General features: G+C 39.4%; 1 protein-coding gene across 8 annotated transcripts in view; it reads right to left on the reverse strand.

The window, feature by feature from the left end:
* The window catches only part of GRAMD2B (GRAM domain containing 2B), a gene marked incomplete at its 5' end in the record, with an annotated part of 41859 nt that extends 17826 nt beyond the window's left edge, over positions 1-24033 (reverse strand). For 6 of the 8 annotated variants that reach the window (XM_083883886.1, XM_083883885.1, XM_083883883.1 and 3 more), the window contains one exon: positions 23810-24033. In XM_083883886.1, the coding sequence (XP_083740012.1) occupies positions 23810-23934 (125 nt within the window). Of the gene's footprint in view, positions 1-12535; positions 12628-23809 lie in introns of those variants that run through there. The other 2 variants (XM_083883881.1, XM_083883884.1) reach the window with 2 other exon arrangements.
* Between the last annotated feature and the right edge of the window lie 2805 nt (positions 24034-26838).

Below are 26838 nucleotides of genomic sequence, written 5' to 3' on the forward strand. Positions count from 1 at the left end.
TTAATTTGATTGGCAAGCCAGGAGAAAAACATCTTGCATGACAGCACTTGGTGCTTAGCAGATTATTTGTGGCTCAAAATTGCAAGAGGAAGATGGATCCTATTTTGCCTCTCACTTCCCTCTTCTGTGAGAGTCCACATGCAGAATTTTCACAATAAAGGTTTCTCTCCAAGTACAAAAACCATTTTTATTTTATTTTACACAAGTAGCTACCACAGTGCACTCTTTTCACAGCACATGCCACTGCTTCAGAAATGTGTGTTACGGACCCAGATTCTGAAGGCTAAGCAATGTGCTATTAGAGCCTTGCCCTGGATTGCCTTTCCATAACTTTCCAACACAATGACAACTCAGAAAACTTAGAGAAAAAGAGCTGCTATTAGTAATAAGGTGTGAAGAATAATGGTACTTTAAAATGACATGACAAATATATACATGCAGTTGCCTGAATGAACCTGAAGCCTCAGAAAAACTATAGGATGCTCTTAAGATTAAAAAGGAAGGCCAAGCCCTGTTGCCCACTAATTTAATGCCTCGCCTAAATGACCCCATTTACAGAAGCTTTCCATCATAATGTTTAATTTCTGCAATTTTACAGCAATACCACAGCTATCATGTGACACTGTCTTTACTAGGACAGGGTTTTTTCTTACTAAGACAAGACTTTTGCTAACAGAGGTTCTCAAACTAATTTAATCCTCTTTTAAAGGGAGGAAGGGCACAAAAAGATCTTTTGCTTTTATTACACACTGATGAGTAAGATCAGAAGATACACTTCACAACACCTTAACTGAGGTCTAATGAGGTGTTATCCTCCCTCACAGCTAAACCAGAGCTTATGTCTCAGGACAAATGCCAGGACTCTCAAGGCATCTTGTATTTACATAGAGCAGCTATTTCCATATCTAAGTCTTCCTTAGCACTCCCCACCACAGGTGCACTGAATTCCTACTTCCTAAGTCACACTTTATTAGTGCTGTAATCCTTTCAGTTATATACAAATCCAATAAGGAAAAAAACCCCTATTATTTCTCCATAACTTCACTTTTGGATCAGCTCTGTCTTGACCACACATCATCAGCTTTTGTTTTCAGTTGATATAAATGACGATTAAATAGGGAATTCATGAGATTCAAGTGAAACCCAAGCTGATTAAAACAAGCAGCTTTATGCTGTGTGAGATTTTAAGCAGACAAACAGATCACCAACTCAAGGTACTCCCTGCAAACATAGGAGATTTTGTATTCCAAAAGTCTGCAAATCCTGAAAATGTCTTATTCACAGTCTTGCTATATTTCTATTACCCAAATCCTTGGGCTTCAAGAGTGGCCAGAAAATACCAGAAATGAGTGGGATGAGGAACAGGGTAAGGCAAAATTGTCAGGTTCAAAAAAAGCAGCTTAGCATGTAAACTCCCAAGTGAACGGGACTACAAAACACTGCACTGTTTTTAAGATTAGTTGCTTGAGCCTGAAGCCTGACTGGTGTCCACCACTGCCTTGGTCAGCCTGCTATTCTCACACGGCAATATTACCAACCAATAAAGGAGGCCTCTCTCATGCCTCGATAGTACAAATATACTTAAAAAAAACCTATATCACAGGTTCTACTGCTCACTTACACCTGTCAGCATGGTTAGATGCTTTGCTGCTTTTTTTTTACTTAAAATTCATAATCTCTTTCTTTCATCCATTCTTTTTGTCTTCCCTACTAACCTCTACTACTCCTGACTCTCTAGTGTCTGAACCCATTCCACCTAGCTGCTTTCAGATGGCAGAGAGCTCTGACATCCCAATAATCCTGACAGCTGTGTGTGGGAACGCTGAGCTAACTTGCGCCAGTCTGTTCACCTCTCCAGGATGCCTTCTGCACTGCCTAGGAGACTCACCCATGTAACTCATGACACTGACAGTAGCAATAGGGTGTACTCCTACTAGCTGATACAGTTTCACCATATCTATCCTTCACCCTTTATCCTTATGCCTCCTTAACATAACGAAAAACTACAGATGGATTTGTCCTAATATTTCTGATAATTATAGCTCCACACAGCAGCTAAGCTACTAGTAGGTGTTTTCGAAGAATCAGAAGAATCTTACTTTTCCTTCCCTTCCCTCCATGAAATCACAGGTAAATTAAAGCACTCCTCACATTCTCATGAGTGAGTCTGTACTCATAAATGCTTTGTAAAAAGAGCATAAAAGTCAGGAACAACAATAAAGATTAGATTAAGAGCACTTTAAAAACAGTGATTCTCACCTGTTTGCACATGAAAGAACTTTGCAAATGTCAAGAGCAAAGCAGAAGAACGTTGTGACATTGGGACCATGAAATGAAAAACCAAAAAATCTCATATAATTGGTACTACCAATAAGCCTATTGAAATAATAGCTAAAAGAAAAGAAGTTGTCTCTAGTTTCCAAATACAGTACAGTTGTCATAGGGAGTATTTTCAAAGCCAAGTCCTGCACTTACAGTGGGATCACACATTGTACCTAAGCTAGTTAAAATAAACTTTAGTTCTGTTCAAGGGCGAGTACTATGAAATACATAAACCAAGGCAGTGGACTAAGTTCCATTCTAATATAGTTCAAAAACACATTATTCATCAATAAATTTTAAAAGTCAGAGGAACTTCACCTCTTCTGATCAGAATGGTTTCTGGGAAAACAAAACTTCATGGCAGATGTATGTCAAGTTCCTTGTATTGCATAAAATTCTCTGAACTTTCTTGTTTGGCATTAACCTTTACCAGAACCTGAAAAATTCAGATTTCCTCTGAAAGTTATACTGTACCACATTAATGGGAATTTTTCAAGAGAAAAAAAAATTGGATACATTATAAAATGGCAAGTTTTCCTCTGTTCCCTTCAAATATAGTTTGAGTAAGAAGTACTGAACAAAAACAATGTGAGAGAGAAGTGCTACTAAGCCACAGTTTGGAAAGCAAACCTCAAGGAGCAACTGCTGTCTTTGACAACCCCAGCACTGAATCAGACACAAACACACCTCAGGCATACACAGGAGAGACCAAAATTTCAGAACTATATGGTGGTTGCTGTCTTCAATTCCCTGCAACCACACAAATCTTTCTACAAAGCTTCCTCAGGACACCCACACTACTTGGTCCACCCGATAACTGCTCTAGATGTTCAGAAGACACAATGAGTTGAGACAAACCAGTCCCCCAGTCCACAAATTGCAGATTAGCTACGTAGGAGGAAAAAAGACCTATTGAATAATCAGAGATGTTAGCTACATCTTCAATTGTTTGCAAAACTGAAGTCAAAGCATATTTCTGAAGGGTTTAATGTGACTCAGCATTGGTGCAACTTTCCTTCTCTGGATGGAGCGTACATATTAGACCACCAAGTTACCTTAGAAGCCCTGTTGGTCCAGTTTCACTTGTGTTATACAAAAAGGACTAATTTTGCAATAGCAGTTAGGCTCCTATATTACTGCAAAGGATCAACCAAAGTAGTTGGGAAATAATTTCTCCCACAATGTCCACAATCATGCTTAGTACAACCCATGAGAAAATATTCATCACAAATACAATGATATTCTGTATCTTTTGCTTCTGTTGGATTTATTGGGTAGCTGTTGGCAAACTAACAGGATTTGACAAAGTAATCAAAGTAGTGTGAACAGTCCTAATGCTAAGAGATAATGTCATTTAACTATTCTTACTCTCTTACATGAGTCTATGCTGGTAAAGGACTGGGTAACTTTCACAGAAACTTAAAGTCAAAGGGAAAGACTCCAAACATTTAAGGATCCTAAATAAAGATGACAGACTTCGTCAGAATTTTTCAAGCGGAGAAGATGGAGCAGGATTAAGATATTTACCTAGGCACTATCCAGAAGGCATACCAGCAACATGCCATGACTACAGTAGGGTAAGACATGACGTACTGATGCTTGGAAGGACATTGCTCAGCATGCTGCAGGTCACAGGTCTCCTCCTAAGCATTTACTTTCCTTGACCTATATCACATGCTAGAGAAGCAATCATCTCCAACTACCTTTTGCTAGGACTAAAGTCTTAAAGTTTTCTTTCAGAAGACATGTCCCATCATTCTATAAGATATCTCTTCTATGCCACACCAGTCTGAACAAAACCTTTTTTTCACGTGTAATCAGATTTTAAAGTGCTTTATCTGATGAGCTTGCATGCATACTATGCACAGTTCAATTACTTCACACCTGGACTGAAGAAAAAACCTTTCCAATGTAAACTCTCTTATGATCCTCTTCATAGAGGATTATAACGGTCTTCATATGGAAAAAAAACTAGCAATAGTGCTCAAATTGAGGATTAAGATGTTGTCTGTAGAGTCTGGTCACCCAGAAGCAAAATGCCTCCTGTAGCTCTACAGCCATGCTCTGGTGTTATGTGGCACACAGCACTGTTTATGTGAGATAACACATCTCCCAGAAACAATTTCTCAAAATAATGTTGTGATTTAATCTACTTCAAGACCACATACCATTCTTTCCATGCGAACGGACAGCCAAATATTGACTATCACTAAGACTCCCAAACTATCATAATAGACAGAAAACGAGCTACAGCTATTTTATCACAAAGGGGCAGAAAGCTGCTTAACAACTGCTATAATAGATGTTAGACTGACATAATGTATCCATTTGGTATTTGTGTCATTCCATACACTTAGTACACAGCTTGTACTTGAGGCTGAAATCTGAAGGAAATAAAACAGCTGATTCTGAAGTGCAGAACTTTGTATGTCTTTTGTAGAATTAATCTACAGCCAGCAGATTTTACACCAAACAGAGCAGAAAGCATCAATGATGGTGTGGAGATGTGAAACCCTACATGACAGAGAAGGTCAGTTTGCCAATATGAATAGGTATGAACCTGACTGAGATTTAACCTCCTCAGGTTGTTCAAGGAACAGGCTAATTCTCTTCTCATGAGATCAAACACAGCATAATGGAGGCAGAGTTACACAGCTGCACATTAACTGTGTAAAACATGCATATGGATGGGCAACTTGCACATACACCACGTGTCTCCCTAGGCACTTCTAGGATGAAACACACCTATAGGCACAGCTGGAATCCTGATGTCAGATGGCACCAAAAGAGAAAAAACCCAATTGTTTACAACTTCCTCAAAATCTGAACCTAATTTTATATATCAAGCCAATTAACTGCAGAAATGCTTACTGTGTTCTATTCCACATCTCTCTCTTGGAATACGATTACTGACCTGTGAATAGTTTCATATATTTGTGTTGCAATGTCTTTATTAAAAACACAAATGAAATTTTGGAGTTAATAGTGAACAGAAACCCCTCCAACACTGTTAAGGACAGAGAAAGTCAGGTTTTTCTCCTCAACTGAATAGACATTTCACATAATAACTAGATCAAGTTTCACACTGCCTTACCACTCGGACATCAGCAAGATCACTGTGACACTGCAGACGTCATTAGCAAGTATGTAAATTCTCTGCTCTAAATACCATCTATTATTAACTGTCTGTATTCCCTGTCTAATCAAAACCAGACTGCTATCAAGTTCCATAGAAAAAAAAAACCAGAAGAATTCCCTGTGCTCTGAAACAAGAGACACTATAACAAGATATTTTACTAAGTTAACACTAGAACAGGAACACAAGCCATTTAGCTCTCTTGTCTTCTCAAGAGTTTCCGTTTCATTTATCCATCCGAAGAAGCAAAAGCCCTCTCACATATATCTTCCCTCAACTCCACAAGATTCCCATCACACAGTTTCCATGGGAGTTTCAGTAGGATGACCAAACACTATTTACCTGAACATAGACACAGTCAAATCTAATACACAATAGAAATCTTTGGCAGACATATTTCTGGGAGAGAAAAAAAGAAAATTAGACAAAATACATTAATTCACCTCTACACTGGATGGGAGCATGTGTTTTTCTCATTCTTCACTCTGCTTGCATCCTTTAGGAAAAAATATTTTCATATCTCCGAGTTCTAGCCTACCTAATCTTCTAACCCAAAGCAAGACAAAAATAGAATCAAAATTCATACTGAAAAGGAAGCGTACAGTCTTAATTCATGTTTTAATCTTTAGCTTCCAGAGGTGACAGGAGAAAGGGAAGAGAAAAAATTCCTGATTTATGACTTGTTCAGGGTGTAAAAAAGAGAGAAAAGGCATTTTAAGTAACAGGTTTACCAACTGTTCAATACAATCAACCGATTGTTCAAATTCAATTAAAAGGATAAACACTGCATCTAGATTTAATTTGTATGTTCAATACCACCAATAGACATCTATACATCAGAGCTGTTCATTAATTCAGGCAGAAACAACTTGTATCTATCTGAAAAAATAAAAGCATCTTTACAAACGAGGTCTGATCACCACAGAACAAGCATAAAGTTTTGGCCTCATTGCCTGAAGCCGCATCTCTGGTTTCTGGAAGAAGAATTCCAGAGAAACACACTTCAACATACTGCAAGACTTTGATGCCAGTTTTTCAGCACAGCATGAATTGTGCTTTTGGAAAAACTAAGTAGTTACATCAGACTCAAATACTTAAAAATAAAACAAAACAAATAAACCCCCAAACCACCAAAAAAAACCCCAAAATGGAAAAAAAAAAAAATCAGACACCCGCAATTACATTAACAACAGTTACAGTTAGAGATGAAAGTAGAGGTCTGGGAACAATCTTATCAACACTTTTACTCCATTCTCTGCTGTTAAAAAGTGAAGATGTCATGAAACTCTTGACCATCAGCTTCTGTTCTATGGTACAGTTTAGAAATAATAACTCACTATCCTGCACAAAAAGTGTTTTAATCAATGTACACAAGAAAAAATAATTTTATATCTTCTGATAGGTTATATACAAAGAGAAGGAAGGTTGGATTTTCTGATAAAGCACTGTCTTTGAAAACTGGCATTGATAAAAAATAATCCAAAATCACTGATAAAATTTCCCTGTTTAAAGTGTGTTAGATTCTGCTCCTACATATCTTATATTTTTTGTGAGGTTCCCCAGCAAAAATAGTGCACAACAAAATCAAATGAAAAACAATGAGATGAAAATTAGCTTCTCATTGTGTCTATCTACTCTCCTTTATCATGCTTTCCTTGTTTAAAACACAACACTAATCCAGGAAGCAAAATCTGAAGTTTCAAAGAATACTCAAGAACATTTTTGACATTTCATCACACATTTCACCAAGGACAAAAGTGAACCATTCACCAAGGATCTGACAATGCTGAATTTCTCATTATTATCTTTTCAACCTATGGCTATCCTTACAGACTTGCTCATGTGTTCATGGAAAAGACCAGAACAATGTGGATAATTGAATACAAAGCTACTATTTCACACTAGGAAATACTAGCTCCCAACAGTGTGTCTAACCAACACCAGTCACAACAGTGCCTTTGACTGCGACGCTGAGTATAAGGAACCATTTTCCTTCCAGAGCCTTGGAAAAAGGTAGTTTTATTAGAATCAGATGTGACACATGGTAGCCAGACACCTGCTAAGGACAGCTGGATTTTCTATTTTCACCATTTCTTTCTTTTTCTATTTTTTTGTCACCACAACACTGAGTCTGAATGCTCTGAAAGCCTGCTTCTCCAATGTGAGCCTTTCCATTGGCCACAAGCTGTCTCCCACGGCAAAACACACTCTCCTGTATACTGGCCATAGCACATTTACATGTATTTTAAAATTTCTCAAAACCAAATAGGAGTATATATAATTCTGTAAACCAAATAGGAATATATATAATTCTGTTACTTACTGGACTTTCGTATTATAAACCTCCTCTTTGTTGAGAAAAAGGCTGAAAAAATCTAAACAGCTCTTCTTGAACTAGTATAGCATAGATGGCAACTACAAAAGCACATCAAGAGTCTTTTGCCTAGGTGGTCCGTCTTTCACAGACAGACTGAAACTATAGCCAGAGGGCTAAACTGAGGACATGCCAGGGCATGGTTGGTTTTATGGGGGAGGTACAGAACAGCTGTTTCATAGTCAGATAACTACGCTTCCCTCTTCTATCCACAGAAGGCGAAGGCTTCAGTCTGCATCTACATTCCTTGTTCTGCTGAAACTGTCTGCTGCCTATCTGCAGCCTACATATTATTTCCTGCCACTCTTTCTGGAGCTAATTAACCTACCTAACTTCAGTGTGCTATTTTTTCCAAGGACAGAGGCAAAGACAGTCAGTGGCAGGTAGAAGTTTAATTAAAGTAACACAGGTCTGAAAAGATTCATTGGAAAGGATAAATGTGGACTTAGCAACAGCTGTGTACAGAGCATAAAGATCACTAGTCTCAGCAGTGGCCCCATTAGATGAGCACATAATTTCTAACAACATGACTGCAATATTTATGGAGATGGAAGTAAAAAGACAATACTGTGATGGGATGTTTATGCATCACCTGTCAAATACCAGCAACAAATCCTGCTGCCCAAAGGTGTAGTTATTATGTTGCCTAACAAGCATTTCTTACAGATTGCATATAACCAGTAAATACATCAGTCACATGAAGCACCCGGATGGAAGGAAAACTCCTCAGAGCCGTATCATGCACTTACACATGGAGAAAATATTTTTTAAAAGCTGCTTTTATAACTTAAGCATGCATATAAAGTGAGCGAAGTAGGAATAGCAGGGAGAAAAAAGGGAAAAACCAGAAGTGATCAAATAACATCATCATGAACAAGTGAAGGTTCAAATCTAGACTGAAAACTCCAGTCATAAATTTAAATGTTTCATTTGCAAGCCTCTCCTTCTTTAGATATCATGTGTTACAACTTTTGTTATAAAAGTAACAAAGAACTACAAGGGAAGAATTAAAAAATATGATACTTAGTATGTGCTAGATCTTCATCTCCTGAAAGTACATACACCTTTTCCCCTTTGGAAAAAAAACCAACAAAAACCCCCAAAAAACTCACAGCAAAAGTTTGGCTATTTTGATTAAACACAAGTCAGTCAATTAATTTTGTTTTAATTTATCAACTGATAAACAGTTATTAAGAAACATCTGTTATGGTAGAATAATATGCCAGACAAACAAACCATAAAAGTCACATTCTCCCTGCCCAGAAGTATCCAATTTGCTTGTAAGCATTTTCCACTGCTTGCAGTAGCATACTTTCCCCACTACCCGTAATGCAATTTCAAAAAAACAAACAAACAAACAAACAAACAAACAAAAACAAAAACAAAAAACCCAAAAAACCCTTCCACATATTTTGGACTCTTAAGTCCCAATCTCTTCATTTCTTTAAGTTACACTCAGTAATTGGACATTACCTGATTCTGTAAACTATGAGAGGACAGAATGTGCCACTTAATGTTAGCAGAATCTTGCCATACTGTAACCCATCACATTACACTTATACAGACAGATTGAATCATACCAGGATTGGCAGTGGTACCAGAAAGTGCTACATGGACTTCACCAGAAGCAAGCACAGCTAAGAGCAGAGGGATATGAAGTGCTTGCTATTACTCCTCTGCCATTTCTCCCTAATGTGTCACACTCTTATTTTCAATGTTCAAACATCTGTTCCACCAGCTGTCCGTGAAGCAGGGCTGACAACTTGTACAGAAGGTCCAGTGCCACCACAAATAAAACACAGCCCACTTCCCAGTCAAAAAATTAAATATTCTCTGAATACAGTGCAAGGGTTAATTTCTTTTTGTTCCAAGGCCACATCAGGATGAAATGGCTATGGAATTCCACTTGGAAGGTTTTTTCTGTCCACATTTTTTTTATTGTCTTGGAAGGAACTAAACATAATGACAAGCTTTTGGCACATCACTATTTTGGGTCTGTGTATTAGCAGTGCCCATCTTCCACACAGTGTTACCTCCGGTGTTACGACTCACAGAGATCTACTAGAAACTTTGCAAATATATAAATATCACTAAACATGTCAAAGTAGCCCATCAGTATGAAAGTACTTAACTCTTCTGAATCACTGTTGGATGAATACAAGCTTCCAAGTTTCTAATCTTCAGACATTTAAAAAAATTAATAAAAAAAAAAAACCCTGAAAAAAACAACCCCAAAACAACATCAAATACTTCTACAGCTTCAATCTGTCAGATGCACCTATCCCCCAGGGAGCCTTTATGGTAGCAGCAGCATATTAAGCTATAAAGTTCATCTTTAAACTGAACAACATTTTAAGCATACCTCCAGGAAGTACAAGTCACTGTATACACATAAATCTCTTTACACACATGAATCTCTCTCGCCCTGCGCTTTGGAAAACACTAAAGATTCCATAAACCCCTATAACCCTGCTAGCATTTTTTTTCAAATAGAGGTCATCATGAGCTCTGTTGGTTGCATATTGTTCTCTGGAAGTACATGAGGGGAATGAAACGCCACCAAATCCACACACACTTATGTACATCTTCTAAAACCAAAGTTTCAACAATTCAGCTTGTAGCAATCTCATTTCTAGCTGAATTAAAGCCACACTTCCACTCTTGAGCTGAACAATCTCCCCTGAAACTTCACATTAGCCAAACCAAACATACCTGGCTTGTGGAGTTAACTCCCCATCAAATGAACACAAGAGTTTCTCAGATAAGTTTCTCAGTAAAATGGGGCTGGAAAGTAAATCCTAATTTTGCTTCCAAAGAGGAAATGCTTTAACAATTTTCTAGTTTAAGACAAAGTTTTTCAAGTTGTTGGGTTTTGTTGTTTTTTTTTTTCCTCTCCCAGTCTTTTCACCCTCCTGCTGTCAGGCTACTACTGCTGAACACCGTATTTTAAAGTGTAACAGACTCCCTAGCTCTTCCCCGCATGACACCTACTGAACAGCAAAAACTGATAGCTAAAAAAACCTAGAGAGTCAATGAGGAAAACCTTTCTGTTTACCACACTGCCTAAGACTGACCTTGCTTCTAAAACTGTTAACTGATGAAGGACTGAAAGACTAAACACCTGGGGGAAAAACAGATGGTCAGTTACCTGTGCATGGGTAATGCCTCTGAGATCAAGCTCTCCATATACTATCTTGGACTCCTAGTTCTGTTTTCAAGAGAAAAATCAGATACAGATCTTGCATACCTGAACAACTTCATTAGGTTCACTGGCATAATTCTGCGCAGGGATCAGGATCCAAGGCTTGAAATTAGACGACTCTAGAGAAGGTCTGGGAATTATGTTTCATCTGTAGTGTGAAGTCACTGATGTGATTACACCATACAGGATAAAGGACACTTAGAAGACACTTTGATTCCCAGTGTTCTCTAACAAGCAAGTTATTTCTGGTAACAGATTTCACTGTGATACATACTTTAAGAATACACCTGCTTAGAGATCATGCATACAACAGCTGGAGGAAAAAAACTAAAAATCAACACAGACTTTCTCAAAATTTCTTTCAAGAGAAAGAGCTAGCTGCTAACTTGTTTGCCATTGTCCTGGAAGCTGTTTAAGATTAAATATTTGTGATGAAAAGTTCTTTGGGAAGAATCATCATCCCAGACTAGGAGAAAGTTAACACTTTTAAATTTCTCTTGAGGAGAAAGCCCCACGTTTTAGTTTCTTTTTACAGATGTTTGATTTCTCAAACACTGTCCTTGCGACTGCCAAGACTCATGTGGATTGGGAGCCTGGTATGGAAACAGACAACTGCTTGATTCCAGCAACGCTTTCACGTGACAGTCACTGCTATGGCACACAACCACCTCAACAACTTGAGATCTCTGCAGGGAGCAAGAGACCAATGCAGGAGATGAACCTTTAACTCTTGATGCTCTCAGTCATCATCAGAGGCTGGGAAAGTCAGCAGCCTCAGGGAAGTCCTCCCACCCTTCTGAGCACTCTGACTTCCCCACCTTCCACCAGTTAGTCCAAGCAGACAGCCTGTACCAGCCAGCAGAGAGCCTCCTCTTCCCCATGAAGAATATTTTCGACCTCTTCACCTAGTCAATTTTTACAGTACTTCTCAGGTTAAAAAGCAGAAGTGTGAGTACGGGTTTGGCCACAGCGGGCAAGGAGCCCAGTGGGGAACCATGCCAGGATGGGCAAGTGACTACTATCCTTCCTGAGAAGGGACATCCTCCCCTTTCTGGGACATCAGAATGAACTCCCGCTTTAACGCCTCTCGCCTGTGTCAGACTCTGTGAACTTTCCACAAAGTTCTGGGTTTTCCTGGCACTCAGAGGAAAGGCTCACAGCTTCCCACAGCAGCCCGTACACATCAACATAAGCGATAAAGCACAACTACTGTATTTGAGTGCCACGGCTCAGAAAGATTTTCAGGCTGCTGGGTGACACCACTAGAAGCAGTATTTTTACGTCTTGCTCCTAATACTATAACTACGGAGTTGAACGCTGAACTCCAGCGGGTCTCGGCCGAGCACAGGGGGCTGGGGCTCACTGCCAGCCCGGGGGCGGGGCCCCTCGGCGCCTCTTTCCCGGGGATTTCCGCCCCCAGCAGCGCGGCCCCGCTGCCCGGCCCCCCCGCCCTCAGCCCCGCGGCCCGGGCACGGCCCCTCCCGGCGCGGCCCCTACTCACGGCAGCGGGGCGCCCCTGTTCTCCCGCCGGGCGCCGGCCCGCGCCGCCCTCGGCTCCTCCGCATCGCCCCGCGGCTCGGTCATCAGCACCATGGGCACGGGCGGCACGACTGGCCCCGCCGCGCCAAGGCACTCCGCCGCCCGCGGGCCGGGCCGGGCCGGGCCCCGCTCCGCCCCCGCCCCGCCCCGGGGCGGACCCGCCGCCGCTCGGGGCCCGCGGAGCCGGAGGAGCCGCCGCAAACCGGCCGGGCCCGCCTGGCCGCACCGGGAGCGGGGCCGCCCAGCCCGGCACCGCCCGGGCCCGCTCCCCGGGAGGCCGATCCCTTACGGGCTGTAAATTATTCAGTCGGGACGCTGTCGCGGGAGGCGGCGGCTCCCGCCGGCTCCAACAAAAGCTGTCCTGAATGTTTTATACGGGAGTACAGGAGATGGGCCTGTGACACAGGCGCGGCCCGGAGGGACGGTGGCGGTGGCTGCTCCTGTTCTCTGTCGTGGGAGCAGACAGCAGTCCAGATACTGATACTGGCCTCTGGACTGCTCGACTAATGTGAACTTCTGAAGTGATTAGCTGGTATTTTCATCTGCGGCTTTACATCTTGAGCAGACAAGTAGGTGTTTATGCTTCCTTTCTCAACAGCAGCACCCCAGGCTGCTTTGTCTGCGCAGAAAAATCACAAAACCACTGAATAATGCTGGAAGGGACCGGTGGGTCCAACATTTTAGCTCAGGCAGGACTGTCCTAGGATATATAGCACAAGGTTGTGTCCCGATGGTTCTTGAATCCAGCAAGGGAGAGTCCACAACCTCTTTGGGCAACCTGTTCCAGTGCGTGGTCACATGCACAGTAAAAAATTCTTCCTCATGTTCAGGTGGAACTTCCTGTGCAACAGTTTCTGCCCAATGCCTCTTTAATTGGTGGGCACCACTAAAAAGAGCTGGCTCTGTCCCCTTGGCACTCTCCCTTCAGATACCTACTGATGTTGATGAGGTCATCTCTCAGTTGTCCCTTCTTGAGGCTGAAGATACCTAGTTCCCTGTGCCTTTACTCAGAAGAGAGATGCTCCAGACTCTGAATCAACTTAGTAACTCCGTGCTGGACATCTCCAGGAGCTCCTAGTCTTGTACTGAGCAGTGCTATACTGGACACAGCACTCCAGGTCACACCTCACTAGAGCCAAATAAAAGAGAAGGATCACATCCTCCAACCTGCTGGCAGTGCTCTTCCGAATGCAGCCCAGGATCCATTGGCCTGCCTGGCTGCAAGGACACACTGCTGGCTTATAGAGAGGCTGTTGTCCAGCAGGACTCCCACATCCTTCTCCCAGAGCTGCTTCCCAGCAGGTTTGGCTTCCAGCATGTGCTGCTGCATGGGATTATTTTTCCCCAGGTGCAGGACCCTGCATTCAGCCTTTGCTGAATTTCAGAAGGTTCCTCTCTGCCCATCTCTCCAGCCTGTCAAGGTCCTTCTGAAGGGCTCCTCAGCCCTCTGGGGTATCACCACTCCTCCCAGCTTTGTGTTGTCAGTGAAACTGCTGAGGAGGCCTCTGCCCCTTCACCCAAGTCATTGCTGGTTAATTTAAACAAGACTGGGCCCACTATTGAACCTTGGGAGGCACCACCATGGACAGGCCTCCAACTAGAGCCTGGGCTACTGATTATGACTCTGGGATCTGCTGTTCAACCACTTCTCAGTCCACCTCCCTGCCCACTCATCCAGTCCACTCGTCCTGACTTTGCCTGTGAGGACATTGTTAGAGACAGTGTCGAAAGCCTTGAAGTCAAGGTAGACAATCTGCTGCTCTCCCCTCATCCATCCAGGTAGTTGTTTGATTGTGGAAGACAATTGGGTTGGTCAAGCATGATTTGCCTTTAATGAATCCATGCTGACTGCTCCTGATCACCTTCTTGTCCTCCCTGTGGAGAGAAGTGGCCTTCAGGATGAGGCGCTCAATCACCTTTCCAGGGACTGGAAGGCTGACTGGCTGATAGGTCCTTGCACCCTCCTTCTTGCCTTGAAGATCTCAGCACTCCAGTGTGCATTCTGTCAGGGCCCATGGACTTGTGTGTGTTGAATTTTCCTAGGTGTTCTCTAACCCAGTCCTCCTTGACCAGGGAAGAGTCTTGCTTCTGACATCCTTTACCCTCGGCTCCTGGGTCAGAGATTCCTGAGGGCTGGTCTTGCCAGTGAAGACCCAATAGAAAGGTGGTGTTTAGTAACTCTGCTTTCTCTGCATCTTCTTAGATTTCCTTTTGTTACTGATGTATTTAGAGACATTCTTATTTTTGACATCCTTGTCTAGATTTAATTTCAAATGGGCCTTGCCCTTGTCTCATTTCTACTAACTCTGACAAAATGACCTAATACTGTGCAAAGAACCAGCAAGCTGGCTTACCCCTGGCCTTCCTTGGACCTGTTCTGGCAGAGCTGTGGGGCAAGTTGAGTGCACTAAGGAAGGTTAGATTTAAGGTGCCATTTGCCACAAGTTATCTTGCATGGCAGGCACAAATTGTCAACATACCTATGAAAAATGTTTTTACTACCTGGTTAGTAATACAGTTGGGTTTCAGTTTGGTGAACTAAATGCTTTCATAAAGCTAAAATGGACTCTGTGGTTGTAAGTACACAATCAAAGGAGAAAATCCTGGGATAAGAGTTCAAAGTAACATGTCTAGACAAAGGTCTATTTCATGTTTTAATAAAATTAATAATAGAATAACTTCCTAACAGCTGAATATTCACATCAGCTAAAGGGAGAATATGCACAGTAGAGTGGTTTCTTTTAATGAATATTTGTGTAGAAGATAGATACTAATGTACATTTCAGATTGAAAAGTGTATGAAGCAAATTAATCACCTTTGAATACTTGATCTTTAGGAGGTGCAAGAAATAAGTTTTAGCTATTGTTGCAATACTTGCAGGAAATCAGTGATAAGAAAGAGGTGTCAATGATTAAATGGCTCAAGACTGCCATAGCTGCTTGGGCACGCAGATCCTGCAAAAAAAGTGAGATTGCTGTATGACTTTTGCTAGACTGTGTGGGTTTAATTTGCTCCAGTACAGGAAAATTTAAAGAGTATGTGCTAAGATGCATAGAAAGGAAGACATTTAAAATGGCTGTATTTCTGCAAGACACCATTAACTAATGTTCATGTAGTATTTAACATACAAGTCAAGGCACATCTGGAAAAGAAATGAGATTTAATTTACAAGAGAGGTTATTCCGCCTGTTAGGCCCTGTACCTGTGAAACACTGATTTCTGCTATTCTTCCTTGTTGAGCACCCGAGTCCACTTGGCACTGCTTTGCAAAGCCTCTCCCACCCCCTTGCACCAGATACAACCTGACAATATAACAGCATTTCATTTATCCAACCATAACAGAATAGGAGCCATTTCAGCTGCCTGACCTATGGGTAGAGCTGGAACTGAGAGGGCTGGGGAAGGCATTGTGTGTCTATTCAGGCCCTTTTCTTGAGGGCAGCAACCTGTTAGGTACCCTGGGGATTGTTCTTGTGTAAGTATGCACTAATAAAGCATGCACAGAAGGATTGGAATCACTAGGAAAAGTGACTGCCTGCTCCTCAACTTGTTTTTGGAGGCTTTCCATTGCACTAAAAATGTATTTGCTAATTTAGTCCTAATTTTGAGGCAGACTTATGAATAATTGAGCAATTCCTGTGTAACTATATGCAGTTCAGCAGAAGTACTGGTATGAGAATCTGACTTTTAGATATTTGAATAAATAAAATCTGCTTTCTTTTGAGTGCTTAGATTTTCAGTCTGTCAGGTTTAACCGCCTGTTTCAGAGATAAATGCTACCACTGACTGTTTTGTTTATTCATTGCCAGAGGTTCCTGTCTTTACGTCAGTGGTGCAAGATCTAAAAAGGAGTTGCTTGGTCCTGGGGCTCAGTCTCTTTTGTAGTTTAATCTGGCTCTCTTCCCAAGGTGTGCTGATTAAAATAAATCTGTCTAGTCACGTAGTGCAAAAGAAACTTACATTCAAAAAAATTGATGCCTAAAGCCTGAACACTAAAAAATGAATCCTTACTTAGTATTTTCTTCCATATCATGATATCTTAACTCTTATCAGAGACTTGCTTCTGACAGATTGCCAAGACACATGTGCTTAGTCTGGTTTGTGGTTACCAGATAATGACAGTGGAAGTAATAAACAATGAACCAGAACTATAGTTTGTGAGTTTTTTTTAAGATTTGAAAAAGAAACTCTGTGGCCAGACTCTGTCAAACTACATGGTGCAGCAAATCCAGAGTAAGAGGGGACACTCCTGAGTGATAAAAGCTCTGAATACCAGGATTCTCAGTAATATTCAGGGAGGAGTGCCTTATATTAAATAAGCAAATGGCAACTGCTCATGTGAGTGGGATATACTTGAAAACCTTATGCTTTTATTATGATCAAATCTTACATAAAAAGAAAAAACTCACAAAGGACCTTTTACTGTAGTGTGATAATTGCTCATATATACAGGTGCAGTAAAGCAAGTATTTGAAGATCAAGCTGTCTCTAAAAAAGACTTGTTGTGAGAAAATCTGGACTTTATTTTTCTCTAACTGCTGAAGGGCAGATTGGGGAAAGAAAGAGAAAGTAGTGTACTATAAAGTTACTGATTGCTTTTTAATGCCGGCAGTACAGGTGATGCTGTATAGACAGAAATTCACATGTTCCTGCTCTGATGAGTACATTAAACCTTAGAGGGGATTCAGGGTTCTCAATAAGTAGGACCTTCAACATTATGTATAACACAGCAAAGAATAAAAAAATTAGAGATTAAACAGTAGGAAAAACTTTTATTGTAAAATTAAAAGATTTAAGATATATATGAAGTCACAGAAAAGCAGAATGGGGAGCGACTCACTGAATCATTGAGTTCACTTGCTGTCCCCAGTTAAGGCCTGCTATTCCTGTGTCACTCCTTGAAAGGCTTCTATCTGAGTTGTTCTTAAAACCTCATCAGTGTGTCCAGGCCACCAGTTCCAGTGTTTGCCATCATCCAGAGGATGTCCTTAATCCACAACATCATTTTGAATCCTTGTTACTGAAATCTAAAGCCATTACTTCTTAATTTATTCAATATGAAGAACAGTGAAAACCTATCAGTTGTTTCTCCTCATTTTCATCTTATCTTTAGTCTCAGATAAAACATACAAATTGTGGATTCAGTTTTGTTTTGTTTTGGTTTGTTTTTTTTTTGTTTGTTTGTTTTTCCTATGAACTGCCTCTGGTAGGTTTAGGTATTTTCTGAAGTGTGATCCCCCAGACTGGACACCAGTAGTCTTATGAAGGCTGTATAGAGAGGAGTTTAAAAGATAACTTCATCTGTCTTATGCACAGTCCCACTGGTCTTATTTTGCAGTAGAGTGTTTGTGTTTCACAACAAGGTGAGGCTGGCTGGCTCAGGTTTAGTATACAAGCACTATGACCTAATGAAGCTTTTATAAATGTCAGCTGAGATGTTGTTCTCTAGTGTATTGGCAGCAAATTGTAAGACTTGACTAAGTACGACTGTTTACATATTGTTTGTGCATTTTGCTTTGTTTTTCTTTTTTCTTCCTTCCAATCAATTTCCTCAATTTATCAGAATAGTTATGAATCATATCTTGAAGGACATGGAGAAAGAAAGAGTAGAAGAGCCTAATGAGACACATTGGAAAGGTCTGTATAAAAAGCAGTGGAGCTGCTACCCATGCCTGGAGATTCATGGTTAGGATATTGCTGTTGAATTATGAAAAAGACAATCTAGCTGAAAATAGACAGCATTAGAGATTGTCTTAATCAACAAGGTTTATTTCAGTACAGTCATTGGGGCTGTTCATAAAGTGTTTTTCAGTTTATCAAACAAGTATCAGCATGCCTGAATGTGAGGAAACTTTCTTGGAAAGAAACAAAGCAAAAAATGAGGAGAGTGGTTATAAGCATTCTGTGTTCTATGAGCACATTTTTCTTCAGTAGGGAATTCTGTATTCCTTTGTAGGTGTAAAAATGTATCGGTTGTGCCTGAACACTTTTGCCTGATAGGTCATTATAATGTCTTGTCTTTAGTTTTCTTTAGGATATTCTGCATTGGTAGGATTCTGTGAAAGCTATGCAAATTTCTTGGAGGCTGTTAAGTGTTGAAAGGCCTGCTAAGTCCTTATAGTTGAAATGTGATAGTAAAGAAGTCTTATGTTAGATACTGTAGAAATAGGAGCTCTGATAGTATGGTATACAAACTAATAGGCATTTGGAAAGATGTTGAAACAGGGAAAAAAATTCTAATTTCTAGAATACACACAAGTCATTCACAAATCAGAGTAAAGCCGGCTTGCAAGATGCACACTAGAAAAAAACCCAAAACAACTGGACTAAAAAGGTGTGGCAGCATTGGAAGAAGTTGCCTGGAGAGGCTACAGACTGTGATTTTGGAGGGTACGAGACCCAGTTAGACAAAGCCATACCTGATCTGGTGTTGATGATACTCCTGACTCAAGCAGGAATATTCAAAAACAGTGTTCAAGTTACTCAGCATACCACGCTCAGAATAGATGGAACTAAGGTCCAAACTAGTCTGTGGAAGATAATTAGGGCCAGAACACAGCAAATGGTGCAATTTTCTAAGGAGTGAAAAGCAGTTTTGGCCAGTCGAGTCTTGTTCCTTGCCTGGATTAAGTATTTAGTAATTTATTTATTTTTAAAAGGTTGAGATTACTTTATGGATATCCATATCAGGTAATATTTTTCTTCTGCGCTGTTTACTGGAAATCTTATGTGGCTATCAGTTCCTTTTTTTTGTTTGAGGTAGCCTGGATTACTATATTGGTTGACCTCCCCTTTAGACAGGGCAGTGCACGGGGCAAATGAAGTAAGCTGGGCTGAAAGCTTGTTGGGGCACTTATCATAGATGATGAAGCACACCGGGGTAATGTTCACTTTTGCTCCAAGTTGTTTATGTCAATTTTCGTACATTCTGGAAAAAGCCGCCCTGTGGCAGGTAATGGTTTGGTTTTGCTAGCTGTGAGAAAGCACTCAGCCAGTTGGCATTTTGCTGAAAAACACACGTCAGTGTCTCCTCTTAGCTCATGGCAAAAAAAAAATAAATGAGCAGTTATGGCATATTTTCATGCAATATATTGGCCTGGATGCCTCATGACTGGCAATGCTAACATATTAGAATATTGTGATGCCTAGATCTTGTCATTTAAAATGATTGTATGAAATCTCATGGTGGCAAAATCCTCTTACTCCATTTATAATTTAAAAAAAGATATTTTCATTTTTAATAAAAGAAATATATGTTCTCATTTAATATATTGTCCAGCTGTGCTAAAAAAGTTAAATGTAAGTATTGCTTGTTCTGCTCTGTGGGTTACGTTTTGCTTGGTTTGTCATCCTCTGATTATAAATGTCCAAGGAAATCCTGGAAAACATCCACATGTGACATCTCTATACAGATGAATTGGACAAAAATTTCAATCCAGCTACAGCTGAATGATTAGGATATCTAACAGATGATGTGTATCTAATGAATAAGATGCATGGATGTATAATTACTCAATCGGTGTATCATAAAGGAATACATGTAGGTCCATTTTGGAACCACATATTCCTGAGTGCATACAAGCATCCATGATGTGTGTAAATATGGTGATTATTTTGTTGAAAAAAACCTTAAGTCATCTGGCAGTCTGTGAAGTGCAGCAGTATGGTGCATTAGATATGCAAGAAAACGAAAACCATCTTGTTTGAGGATAAATTGAATCTTCCTCAAGAAAATATGTAGGCTAGACTTTTCAGAAGCTCAAGAAAGGTTTGTTCTTACCTTTAGAAGAGGAAGGTTAAAGTGAGGAATACAAGATAATGTGAAAGAATTAATCATACTGTCAGTTTTCTCACAGTCTTTACGTCAGATGGGGTGCTGAATACTAAGCTATTTAGCTGTGCTTATACAGTTACTGTTCTGTCTCATTTAGAACTAGGAGTTATATTATTCTGGGGGAAAAAGAAACCAAAACAAGTGTAAATTTGTCTTCTACATAGTCAGGCCACAAGGAGTGAATGCCAAATCCCAGATGCAAGCCATTGAGCATTAAGGTGGTTGCCAGTGTTTCAGGTGCTCATAATTGAGGTATAAAAACAACACAATTTTTAGAAGGTTGTATGTGCCTATCATTTTAAGGTGACTTCTTAAATTACTCTGAGCTAAGCCTTAGTCTTAGAGCAGTGTGTTGCAGGATTCTGAGGGGTATAATTTCAATGCAGAATTTCCTTTAAAAAAGCTGTCAAAAAATCTTCAGAAAGGAAATCAGAAACAAAATCATCTTTAAAGTTTACTTTACTAGTTGTTACACAGGTTTTCTGTTATTTTGTTGTAGGCAAAAGATAGGTAAATGTTAATGCCAGATCACAGATGCCAAACATGGGTACTGTATTTATTTCGTTTGTTTGTACCATGTTTATTTTGTTGCACATTTAATTTGGTGTATTGTAATGCACCAAATGAACTGCCAGTCAGGACTAGAGTTGAGAACCATTTTGATTTCCATTTTCATGAGATATTTAGAAAATGAACCACTCCATGCTGTACATTTTTCTGTAATTAAAAAAAAAAAAATTACAATTTTTGCCTGATATCAATGTTAATGACAAATGCTGAAATTTTTTTTACAAGCATTTAATATTTAACCTGCAAGGTGATTATTGCTAGGATTGGCATAGACATACATAGCATTATGACATTCACAGAACTGGTGGTCTAAATTGCTGAAAAAAATAATTTTCTTGTGTTTAATTTTTTTTTTTCTGGAGTCATTCTGAGGATTATTCAAAATAGAAAGCCTTTAATTTTTTCTAAATTTTAGGATAACTGGATTTTGGCTCATATTATAGGGATGGGCTCCAAATGGGAGCTTGAGATCCCTATTTATTTAGCCCAGATTTTGTTTTGGCCTACTGGAAAATGTTTTGTTTTGATGTCAGAACAACTCTGTACATTCATGGTGATAAAATTCTGCCAAGATATGTGGCCAGTGCTTTTATCAATACCAATTTCTGGTTGATAATCCATGGGTGACACCTCAGCCTTAGCTCCAGAGTCTTAATTTGCTTCTGAAATCAGTTTTTCCTCTGTCAGGAATAACATGCTGCCATGTTGATAAACTATGAGCTCCTCTTTATGAAATGTTAATAACTCTCTGGTTTCTGCCAAATTCGTGCTCATTCACATGGTGCCAATTACAGTGAGGTGAAAACAGATGTATATAAAAACTTAGGCGTATAGTCAGTTTTTGTCCTCAGGCACGAATAATTAAAATGAACAAGAACAATCATTAATATAGAAAATTTTCTCTGTGAGTGCATCTTCATATATAGAAAATATGCTCCAAATAAATAGGAGTGTATGAGAGTAGTACCTAAAAATGCAGAGCCTACATTTACTTTTCCCAAAAGCATTTTCCATGATTTTTCATGTGACTCATTTTCAAAAAATGTATCATGACTGTGACAAACACATCAAAAGCAAGTTTGAGAGCTCAGTCCATCTAACTCATTGTGTGCTATCATGCATCGTTTATAGTAGATTATTTAGTATTTGGAGCCTGCTACTCCATATTTGCAATTGATAGAGCTGTGGAGCTGTGGTTGCACAGCAGGGCTTTATGATCATATTATCTTTACTGAACCAGCAACTGAGTAAACTGGTTTTCTAGAAGGCCTGCCCCTACCACTCGATACTTGGCAGGCAGGTCGATTATTGAGAAATCTGGGGTAAAGGACTCTGTTCTCTGTGAGGCCCGGTCACATTGCCCCCCGAACATATATGGCAGCTTTTTGTGTACTGGTCATTCAGTGGTAAATGAAAAAGCAGGTAGATCTGTCTGCCCAGTGTTCTTGACACGACACAGAAAAGAGGACAAAATTTATATTGTCCAAATTAGGAAGTGGTTAAAAATCACCAACTTTTGTTACTACTCTCTGAATACCTCTGTATGTACTTATGTCCCATGCCTAACTGGAAAATGAGATCAAGAGGCATATGAAAAGTAATTTGAATTTTTATTTTTAAAAACAAGCTCTAAGTGATTAGTTCTATATTAGAGCCTTTGAAATCTCTAATTAAAACTTAAAATTTCTGATTCTTTATTATCTGTTCAAACTGTTGGACATTATCTCTTTGACATTTGAGTTGGAAGAAAGGATGATATGCAGATATGATATTAAAAAGGCTTAATAATATGTCAAAAGAGAAAAAATTAGGTCAACAGACTCTTTTATACCAATTAGTTACCCAATTAGTGATAAGATCTGTCACCCCATATAAAGAATTTGTGCACAGCTATAAAGAAATGTAATTGAGCTACACAAAGGCTATGTAGAGGTTCCAAATCACTCTTCAGGGTTGTTTGGCACCATGCAACAATTAAGGATCAGTCCTTGGCAAAGAATTTTCAAGTGGATTAAGAACCAATAAATGTCTAATGATATTTTGAGTAGCCTTTTAAGCTGTTCTATTCATGATGGGTTGACATAAGTACTATGGGTGTTTACTTGCCTTACTCCTGCAGTAGATGAGGAAGGATAAGCGGTGAGTCTGACATTGCCTTCCCTCATTTTTCTGTGCTGTCTAAAATGTGCATGATTTATCCAGAGCTGTACGTTGCAATGAATTCCACCACAGAGGGAACTTGCAATTCAACAAGTCTACCCTTCCAAAGTAAGAAAACCTATTTCCCCTGAATTTTTTTGCAATATTCTATCAGGAAATCCTTTAACAGTATTAGTTTAGCAAGTTTTCTACTTCCGTGAATATTTCTTGTGAATAAGGTGGCACTTATCTTGAAAAAGAGTTTAATAAACATTATGAAGTCCTTTAGGCCAAAACACACAGAAAATATTTTGTTAAACTCCCTGATCTAACAAAGTTTACATTTGTTTTGAACAGAGATCAAATATTACAGGTATTTGGGTGATCCCATAGAGGTAACTTTAAAACTTGAGTTTTAGTATATAGTGTTACACACATTCAAAGCCCAATTTCAGTGTCAGTAGAAAAAGAAGGAAAAAACAGTACCCTTTCTCCTTTACAGTAGTGCTTCCCTTCCCAGTGCAATCAGTGACATACTTGAAATTACCACCTCGTTGTGCATTTCCTTCTCATATTAAGCTTCCTTATCTGGGTATCTTCGTTAGTTCACTTATCCTTGTGCCCTCTCGTATTGCTGCCCTGTTCCCCTACCATCAAGCACATGCAAAACACTCAATCATATTGGAATTTACCTTATAAATACTGATCCAACACTTTCCGTAGGACTGGCTGAGATGTCATTACTTGATTTTCGGAAGCTGCTGTGACTTTCAGAACGAAAAACAGAGTCCTCCAAGGAGCTTCCTTTTTTCAGCATTTTAATGGAGCCTCAGACTTAGGTAAGTTCAGTTCTAGAGCGATCCTTGAAACCCACAGCCTTCCTTTCTCACTGCTGTAGGAAGTGCTCTGTTGGTGTGACTCCAGCCCAAACTAGGTTTAAAGATCAGTTAATGAGTAACACAGTGTTGTGACATCATAAGGGAGTTTTCTTTTTTATCTGCAGCACTTCAGAAGTTTTCTTTAAAACAAAAATCATCAAATCTAGGTGAACTGTGTCTTTGAAATTTTCTTATAAATAATAATGACTTGTTTGGATGAGTTGAGGAGTGTAAAACAAGAACTCCGTTTCAAATGATGTTTTGTTTTCAGGTTTGTACCTGAATGTCTGTCATAAATTCTACTTTGTGAATTATCTACCTATCTCTAATTATCCCAGTTTGAATAACATATTTTGGTATGCTTAAGAAGTGACTACATCCACTTGTTGTGAACATGCCAAAATTATTATATTGCACTTTGTGGTGACAAATTGGTCCACATGTATGCATGAAGCTGCTGTAAAAGTCAAATCATTGCAGTTCAGTTTAAATACAGGTAGTCTTTTAATTCTCAGTGCACAGGAACCCAACCAGACAAAACCAGATTGTCTAACCAGTTTTTCCATAGGAATTGGCAAATATTAACTACCAACTTGTATGGTTTTCTGTTTGAAGATTACTATAAGGATTAGATTAGTGAATTAAATGGTTAGAAATCTTTCTTTATATTGCAAATCCTCTTATAGTACTGATTTAGCACCCAAGGCATTTAGAAATTCTGTTAAACTTCATCTCAGACCTGCACAGTAATGAAGATTTGTCTTTGAGATTGACCAAAGATGTTTAATGTAATATACTCTTTTTATTCTCAACATCTATAAACAGCTTGTGAAACAGTACAAATCCATTTGGACTGTTCACAGGTTTTATTTGTAAATGCTAAGACATTTAAGCAAACAGATGTCTTTTTCTACTTCTAAATTTAATTTGTTTCTGGTTTCTTTGCATAACTAAATACCTAGTCTTTTTCTTAATATAAAATTTGTTTGTGATCAGTGTTAAACACATTGTAATGAAATCTATAAAGGTGTGAAATAGTAACTATTGAAATACAGGATTAGCATAACATCTAAGAAAGGTAAAGATGGAACAGCTGCTTCCTTGGAAGCAAAAATTCCAAATAAATGTTGGAAGACTTCTAAGAAAAAAAGTCAGAAAAGACATAAAATATATCCTTTCTGTCATCTTTAAATATTCCCCATGAAACCTGTACTTAAGGAGCTGTATTTAAGCTGCTTGGATTCTGAATTAATGTCCCCTTGAGTCACTATGCTGTACATGTTTGGTTCCCTGTTATCTAGGCCTTTTTGTTACTCTGCACTTGATCCTGTGTGATCATAGGCTAAAAACACAGGGCTGCCTAACTAGGCAAAGTCTCTTTACTTTATTACACTTCCATAAACAGGTATTATAATCTTGAACAAATACAAAACCTTTTTCCTTCTCTAGTCACAAGAAGAATTTGCCTTGGCTCTGTTGTGTTGTTCATATCTATTCACTTAGATAGGAAGTCTTTATTCTTTTTAAAGAAAGAAACATTCTTAAAACTGTTTAGAAAACTTAAGTGGTATAGTGAGCTTGTAAATCATTAGTATGATGTATTTATTTTTGAAAGCAATCTATTTGTACAGTAATAAAACCCCTTCATTAAAAGTCAGAATGGCAACTGTGTTCTTTCTCTATGTTACAGAGCAAGTAGAGTGAGAGGGCAATTGCATTTTTCCCTAAATGAGTAATTGCAGGGACATTCTTAGCAAGGAAAAACTATGACATGATTCCTTCCTTCAATTTTGTGCATCATTGCTCTTCTACAAAACAGTCAAGTTTTGTAGAGGGTACCGTGCCTGCTTCTAAACTACTGTTTTCCATCCTGTACCACAATAGTAAGTGGCAAGTGTATGCTTTCCAGTGTGCAATTATATGGCTTGCATATGCCTGTGCTGAAGGGCTTCTAGGTTTGCTGTTCTAGTGCAAAGCTAACCAGCTCAAGTACTAGGCTGGGGCCTTAAATGCTCCTGCCTATGCAGCTGGTGTTACTGAGCTAGTTTAGGTCAGTTCAGGCCTGACTACATAGTTGCAGAATCATTTAAATCAAATTCATCCATAAACCTAATGCTGCCAGTTCCACCTCAGGACCTTTATTGCAGTGGCATTTGGTGTTACATATAGCCATATGAAGAAAAACAGGTTTGTGTGACAGTGCCCTGAGACTCCCATTGCTTATTAAGAGGTCTTACCTGTCTTAAATGTTGCAGCAGTAATTCCCTGAATTGATGGAAAGAAGAGGAGCAGGCCTGAAAGATGCAATTCTAGTGGGAACGGAAAGGTACAGTGGTGGTAATGCTGTCACTGTATGCGCAAGATGTGACTTTCTTTGCTTATTTTCAGGCCCACACAAACTGAGTTTACTACTGATTTCTGCATCTGCACTGTGGTCTTGATCTGCACAACTGTTATCTTGAGCTGTTTTAGGTCTGGAAAATAGTAGATGGTTGGTTGTAGTTAGGAGGCCAGACGGGCTGACTTGATAATGCCTATATAAATGATAAGACTCGTATTCATGCAATTTTTATTCCAAGTGGATATAAGCTGTAGTATCATCTTTGGGATTGCCCTATTTTGATGCAAGGATATGAAAACTGTGTAGCTTATAACCACAAATTAAAAGCAGTTGATCACTCCATGTTTTTCTAATCCTGGTATCCATAAATATTTTCAGGGGAGGTTTAGATACCTACAGAAATGTCACCAATAGAGATGTGGGGCAGATACAGAACTTACTTTTTTCTAACTGCTCACTTCAGACCTCTTAGCAGTAGTTAACAGATACCAGTATCTTTTCT

Source organism: Zosterops lateralis (assembly GCF_965231275.1).
Source record: "Zosterops lateralis genome assembly, chromosome: Z".
NCBI lineage: Eukaryota > Metazoa > Chordata > Aves > Passeriformes > Zosteropidae > Zosterops > Zosterops lateralis.